Source organism: Leptonychotes weddellii, chromosome 7 (assembly GCF_054177405.1).
Source record: "Leptonychotes weddellii isolate Sample4059 chromosome 7, ASM5417740v2, whole genome shotgun sequence".
NCBI classification, from domain to species: Eukaryota; Metazoa; Chordata; class Mammalia; order Carnivora; family Phocidae; genus Leptonychotes; species Leptonychotes weddellii.
In genome coordinates this window covers 39,617,664-39,625,035 of record NC_138375.1, presented here as the reverse complement: position 1 = coordinate 39,625,035, position 7,372 = coordinate 39,617,664, and the positions used below count along the sequence as shown (strand labels likewise).

The following is a 7,372-nucleotide window of genomic DNA, read 5'->3' as shown; positions in this document are numbered from 1 at the left end:
CCCATGTTGGGATGCTCCCTGCAAGGTCCTGAAGAAGCTGCATTCAGCTCCCTCAGGACTCTGGAAAGACAAAGATGCAAGCCTCTCCTTTCCCCTCTTGCCCCAGGAGTTTAACTCTTCCTTGCCTTTGAAGAGCGAGGCAACTGGAAAAACAAGTCTTGCCTGTTTCATCCAGGAATGCTCCGCACATCTGGCTGCCAGCCACGAAGCTCCTTGGAGTCAGGACTCTCACGAGCAGGCCAGGCACCAGCCTGGTGTACGCAGCCTCATACTTTGCTTCTGGAAGGCCTAGTTTGGCAACGAAACTTTGCCCTCCCCTACTCCCGTTCTATCTTCTCCCTGTCCTTAACACTGAAGTTGGACTTTAACCCAGGCTGGAGTTCAGGGATGAGCCATGTGGGAAATGGCACGGGAGAGAATGGCAGCTGCAGCAGGTCTTAGGGGGAGAAGTACTCATTCAGCGCTAGTTCAACAACTCCCAGGGATGAGTTCTTTCCTTGCCACCCACTATGTGAAATGGGGCAAGACTCATCTCCCTTCTGGGGCTCTATTTCCCCATCTGTGCAGAGGAGTGGGGTCAGAACTCCATGTCTCAAAGGTCCATTGTAGCTCTGACATTCCAGGAGATTTGAACTTACAGGATGAGTCAGAATCAGGCCCCATCCAAAGGGACTAGTGGTGTGACAGGTGCAGGCAAGCCTGGGATAGGGGAAGCAGCCCTGGACAATGATGCAAGGAGCCCCAGGTCTAATTCTTGCTTTGCCTCTATCTAGCTGTAAGGCCCTGGATGGGTCCCTTCCCTTTATGAAACTGAGTTTCTTATTACTAATAATAGCCAATATTAAGTTAAAACTTCTATGTCCCAGGCCCCCTGCTGGGTCATTTACCTTTGTTAGTCCATTTAATTTTCACAACAATCCAATGAGGTAGATAATATCCTTATCCCCATTCTACAGAAGAGGAAATCAAGGCTCATAGAGGTTAAATAACCTGCTCAGAAAATCACCCAGCTAGTAAGTGGTGGAGCCAGGGCTGAAGGCCAAGCAACCTGATGCCAGGCCCGTGATCTTGGTCACTTTGCTTTTCTGCAGCCCCTGCATGTGCAGATGCAGCTCAGTTTGGCTGGACCTTAGCCTTGATGGAGGGGTCCTGTAGGAAGTACCTAGAGCCAGATTGCTAAGCTTGGGTACCTGGTTGAAACTATTCCACCATCACTGGGGAGCCATTGAAGGTTTTTTGGGAAAAGGAGTCAAGTGGTCAGGAATGTGTTGTATCTGCCAGGTACCCCTGAGAAAGCATTTAAACTAGTCTGTTAGTCTTCAAATATGGGGTTTCTCAACCTCAGCACTATTGACATTTGGGGCTGGATGATTTTTTGTTGTTGGGAGGCTGTCCTGTGTGACGTTAAGATGTTTAGTAAACACCCCAGCCTCTATCCACTAGATGCCAGTATCTCCCCCTCCCCCACAAGCTGGGACAGTCGAAAATGTCTTCAGACATTGCCAAGTGTCCCCTGAGGGGCAAAATCACCCCAGCTAAGAACCACAGCAGTAAGAGACATTTCTTTCCTAACTTACACCCTTCCTTTTTTTTGCCTAGGGCTTCGGGAGTTTTTCCATCATGATTATTGCCTTCTTGGGCTTTTTCATTTTCTTGCTCCATTGTACAACCTGTGAAAAGCCCCGAGAAGGTCTCCTCTCCTCCTCCGCCTGGCGCTTCACACACTCTCTCTATAATGTGACCATCTATGAAAACTCTGCCCCCAAGACCTATGTGGAGAGCTCTGTGAAAATGGGCATTTACTTGGCTGAGCCCCAGTGGGCAGTGAGATACCGGATTATCTCTGGGGACGTGGCCAATGTGTTTAAAACAGAGGAGTACGTGGTGGGCAACTTCTGCTTTCTGAGAATAAGGACAAAGAGCAGCAACACGGCCCTTCTGAACAGGGAGGTGCGAGACAGCTACACCCTCATCATCCAAGCCACGGAGAAGACCTTGGAGTTAGAAGCTTTGACCCGCGTGGTGGTCCACATCCTGGACCAGAATGACCTGAAGCCCCTCTTCTCCCCGCCCTCGTACCGAGTCACCATCTCTGAGGACATGCCCCTCAAGAGCCCCATCTGCAAGGTGACCGCCACAGATGCTGATCTGGGCCAAAATGCCAAGTTCTATTATGCCTTTAACACGAGGTCGGAGATGTTTGCCATCCATCCCACCAGCGGCGTGGTCACCTTGGCTGGGAAGCTCAATGTCACCTGGCGAGGGAGGTATGAGCTCCAGGTGATGGCTGTGGACCGCATGAGGAAAATCTCAGAGGGCAATGGCTTTGGTAATCTGGCTGCGCTCGTCATCCATGTGGAGCCTGCCCTCAGGAAGCCCCCAGCCATCACCTCCGTGGTGGTGGCTCCACCAGACAGCAGTGTGGGTACCACCTATGCCACTGTTATGGTAGATGCAAACAGCTCAGGTGCTGAAGTGGACTCACTGGAAATTGTTGGTGGTGACCCTGGAAAGTACTTCAAAGCCATCAAGTCTTACACCTTCAGCAATGAGTTCAGTTTGGTGTCGGTCAAAGACATCGACTGGCTGGAACACCTTCATGGATTCAACCTCAGCCTGCAGGCCAGGAGTGGGAGCAGGCCTTCTTTTTATTCCCAAATTAGGGGCTTTCACCTACCGCCTTCCAAACTGGCTTCCCTTAAATTTGAGAAGGCTGTTTACAGAGTGCAGCTTAGTGAGTTTTCCCCTCCTGGGAGCCGCGTGGAGATGGTGAAAGTAACCCGACCCTTCCCCAACCTGCAGTATGTTCTAAAGCCATCCTCAGGGAATGCGGGGTTCAGACTTAATGCTCGCACTGGACTCATCACCACCACAAAGCTCATGGACTTCCGTGACCGAACCCACTACCAGCTACACATCAGAACCTCACCGGGCCTGGCTTCCACCACCGTGGTAATCAATATCGTGGACTGTAACAACCATGCCCCCATCTTCAGCAGGTCCTCCTATGATAATACCTTTGATGAGAACATCCCACCAGGCACCAGTGTTTTGACAGTTAGTGCCACAGACCAGGATCATGGAGAGAATGGATACGTCACCTATTCCATCACTCGTCCAAAAGCTGTGCCCTTTTCTATCGACCCTTACCTGGGGATCATCTCCACCTCCAAACCCATGGACTATGAGCTCATGAAAAGAATTTATACCTTCCGAGTACGGGCATCAGATTGGGGATCCCCATTTCGCCAGGAAAAGGAAGTGTCTATATCTCTTAGGCTCAAGAACTTGAATGACAACAAGCCTATGTTTGAGCAAGTCAACTGCACTGGGTCTATCCGTGAAGACTGGCCAGTAGGAAAATCCATAATGACCATGTCAGCTATAGATGTGGATGAGCTTCAGAATCTAAAATATGAGTTTGTGTCAGGCAATGAACTACAGTATTTTGATCTAAATCATTTCTCTGGGGTGATATCACTCAAACGCTCTTTTATCAATCATACTTCTGGTCAACCCATCAACTATTCCCTGAAAATTACAGCCTCAGATGGGAAACACTATGCCTCACCCACAACTTTGAATATTACTGTCGTAAAAGACCCTCTTTTTGAGGTCCCTATAACATGTGATAAAACAGGAGTATTGACACATTTCACAAAGACCATCCTCCATTCTGTTGGGTTTCAGAACCAGGACTCCAATGATGAGGACTTCATTTCCTTAAGTGCATATCAGATCAATCATCATACCCCCCAGTTTGAGGACCACTTCCCACAGTCCATTGACATCCTTGAGCGGGTTCCTGTCAATACCTCCCTGGCCCGCCTGGCAGCCATTGACCCTGACACTGGCTTTAATGGCAAACTGGTCTATGTGATTGCAGATGGCAATGACGAGGGCTGCTTTGACATGGAGCTGGAGACAGGGCTGCTCACTGTAGCTGCCCCTTTGGACTATGAAGCCACCAATTTCTACATCCTCAATATAACAGTGTATGACCTGGGCACTCCCCAGAAGTCATCCTGGAAGCTGCTGATGGTGAATGTGAAAGACTGGAATGACAATGCACCCAGATTTCCTCCTGGTGGGTACCAGATAACCATCTCAGAGGACACAGAAGTTGGAACCACAATTGCAGAGTTGAAAGCAAAAGATGCTGACTCGGATCACAATGGGAGGGTTCGTTACACCCTGCTAAACCCCACAGATAAGTTCGCCCTTCATCCCCTCACTGGGGAACTGGCTGTCACAGGACACCTGGACCGGGAATCAGAACCACAATATATACTCAAGGTGGAGGCCAGGGATCAGCCCAGGAAGGGCCACCAGCTCTTCTCTGTCACTGACCTGATAATCACATTGGAAGATGCCAATGACAACTCTCCTCAATGCATCACAGAACTCAGCAGCCTGAAAGTCCCAGAGGATATGCCTCCAGGAACTATTCTAACATTTCTGGATGCCTCTGATCCTGACGTGGGCCCTGCGGGAGAAGTGCGTTATGTCCTGTTGGATGATGCCCATGGGACCTTCCACGTGGACCTGATGACTGGCGCACTCAGTCTGGAGAGAGAGCTGGATTTTGAGAGGCAGGCTGGATACAATCTGAGCCTGTGGGCCAGCGACAGTGGGAGGCCCTTGGCCCGCAGGACCCTCTGCCATGTGGAAGTGATAGTCCTGGATGTGAATGAGAATCTCCACCCTCCCCGCTTTGCCTCCTTTGTGCACCAGGGCCAGGTGCAGGAAAATAGCCCCTCCGGCACCCAGGTGATGGTAGTGGCTGCCCACGATGATGACAGTGGCTTGGATGGGGAGCTCCAGTACTTCCTGAGGGCTGGCACCAGTCTTGCAGCCTTTAGCATCAACCAAGACACAGGTACTGGGAGTGGGGTGGATGGGAATGCCAGGTGCTGGGAGACAATGGGCCTAAGGAGATCAGGTGCTGTCCTGAAAGAAGGCAGGCTGCAGGCTAAAAAGAAAGGCAATAAATAGGGACTCTCCTTCTTGTTCTTTTTGTTTTAAATTTATCATACTGGAGATGTGTGTGTGTGTGTGTGTGTGTCCATTTAAGTCACATCACCCAACTCATTGGCATCTGTGTATACATTTATATACACACATATATTACATAATACATATTATATGTTATATGTAACTATTATATATATAACATAGTATATATATGTGCTTATAGAGGTAATACATCATGGTTATAAATTTTTATATATAATTTAAAAATGAATGTATTTTTTTGTGTGTCCCACCTCCCCAGATATCTTTATTAACAATTTGGTCTATAATCTTGTAAATTTTTCTTCTTCCAGTCTGATATATCATCACTGTTTATTTTATTGTATGAGAAAATAACACAAAACACACTAAGTCTGCAATACTTTTTTTCCCCATAACATAACACCAGGATATCTTATATATCAGTGATTATAAATATTTTCCCTTCTTTTTTAATAGCTGCATTTTATTCTATCATATAGATGTAATATCCTTGATCATATACTTTTGCGCATATGCATGAATCTCTATAGGAAAAACTCTTAAAAATGCAGTTGCTGGGTCAAAGGATAATGCATATTTTCAATGTTAATAGATAATTCCAAATTGCCCTCCAAAAAGGTAGCACCAACTTATTTATTCATTTTAAGCTTCATAGAAAATAAGTACAATTCAACAAACACTTGCAAGCACCCTCTGCTTGTGAGATTCTGGAGATAAGCACTTTGGTGAATAAAGGTAGGTCACTGTCCTCGAGGAGCTTACAATCTGATGGGCAATTTATTTCCAGGGTGAAGGGCAAGGTGATGTGGTAGGAAGAGCATTAGACTGAGAGTCAATGATAGACCCAGCTCTTCCGCCCACTTGCTACATGATCTTGATCAAATCACATTCTCTCTCTGGGCCTCCATCTCCCCATCTGAAAAGAAACGAGGTTCCTTCAGCTCTGACACGCTATGGCTGTGGACCTGGGCCCTGTCCTCTCGCACAAGTCCTTCCAGCTGAGTGACCCATGAGAACTTAGGTGCAAGCCTCTTTTGCTCACTATTAGACCCGTGACTTCTAGAACAGTGCTGGCCTGTAGTAAGCAATTTGTGGAGTGAGTGAACTAATGACTCTGAAATCATGAAGATGCTGGAAAGGGGGACAGCAATTTATTCATCAAATCCCTAACTCTTAAGTTGGTACCTATAATATCTGAAACTTGAAGGAACTGGTTTAAGGACAATTGCCATGGGCTCCTAGAGGCTCTACAAAAGGATATGAATTCCCTGAGTTTGACTCAGCAGCTCCCATGCCACCTTGGCACCTTTTCTTGTGGAATTCCTATTTCCATAGTACCATTTGGGGGCTATTAAGTAAGGTGTGGGCTCTAAAATATTTTGGGTTTGGTGATCAACTGTCCCTAGGTATGATTCAGACTCTGGCACCCCTGGACCGAGAATTTGTGTCCTGCTACTGGCTGACGATATTGGCAGTGGACAGGGGTTCCATACCTCTCTCTTCTGTAACCGAAGTCTACATTGAGGTTACGGATGTCAACGACAACCCACCTCAGATGTCCAGACCCGTGTTCTACCCCTCCATCCATGAGGATGCACCCTTGCACACCTCTGTGCTTCAGCTGGATGCCCGGGACCCAGATTCCAGCTCCAAAGGGAAGTTGACTTTCAACATCACCAGTGGGAACAACATGGGATTCTTTGTTATCCACCCGCTCACAGGTAAGGACCTCAGAAATCTGGGTGAATTGGGATCTCTACAAGAGTGTTTTTCAAAGTTTGGTCCTAGACTAGCATCATCATCAGCATCACCTATGCACTTGTTGGAAACTCAAATTCTGAGGCCCCACCTCACACCTACTGAATCAGAACACAGGGTGGGGCCCAGAAATCCATATTTTATTTAACAAAATATCTAAGGGATTCTTATGTGTGCTAAGTTTGAGAATCACTGCTCTATAAATTCTATGTCTCTGGGAAAATAAGAGTATGTTGGCTTTCTTTCCTCAGGGCCTAGGAAGCTAAGCAGGTTGCCTGGTGTTCAAGCTGGGACTATTTCAGACCTCCTTTTGCTTCCATACCCACCCCTCCCGAGTCACAGCTACAGATTGAATCTCTCTCTCTCTCTCTCTCTCTTTTTTTTAAGATTTTATTTATTTATTTGACAGAGAGAGACACAGTGAGAGAGGGAACACAAGCAGGGGGAGTGGGAGAGGGAGAAGCAGGCCTCCTGAGGAGCAGAGAGCCCAACATGGGGCTCGATCCCAAGACCCTGGGATCATGACCTGAGCCGAAGGCAGACGCTTAATGGCTGAGCCACCCAAGCACCCCTCCAGATTGAATTTCTTAATCCTTGT

General features: G+C 47.6%; 1 protein-coding gene across 1 annotated transcript in view; it reads left to right on the top strand.

The window, feature by feature from the left end:
• Positions 1-1,608: 1,608 nt before the first annotated feature.
• FAT2 (FAT atypical cadherin 2) overlaps positions 1,609-7,372 on the top strand; it is a 63,415-nt gene continuing 57,651 nt past the window's right edge. The window contains exons 1-2 of the mRNA XM_081825654.1: positions 1,609-4,879; positions 6,423-6,737. Coding sequence (XP_081681780.1) covers positions 1,621-4,879; positions 6,423-6,737 — 3,574 coding nt within the window. The 5' untranslated portion in view covers positions 1,609-1,620. The remainder of the gene's footprint in view (positions 4,880-6,422; positions 6,738-7,372) is intronic.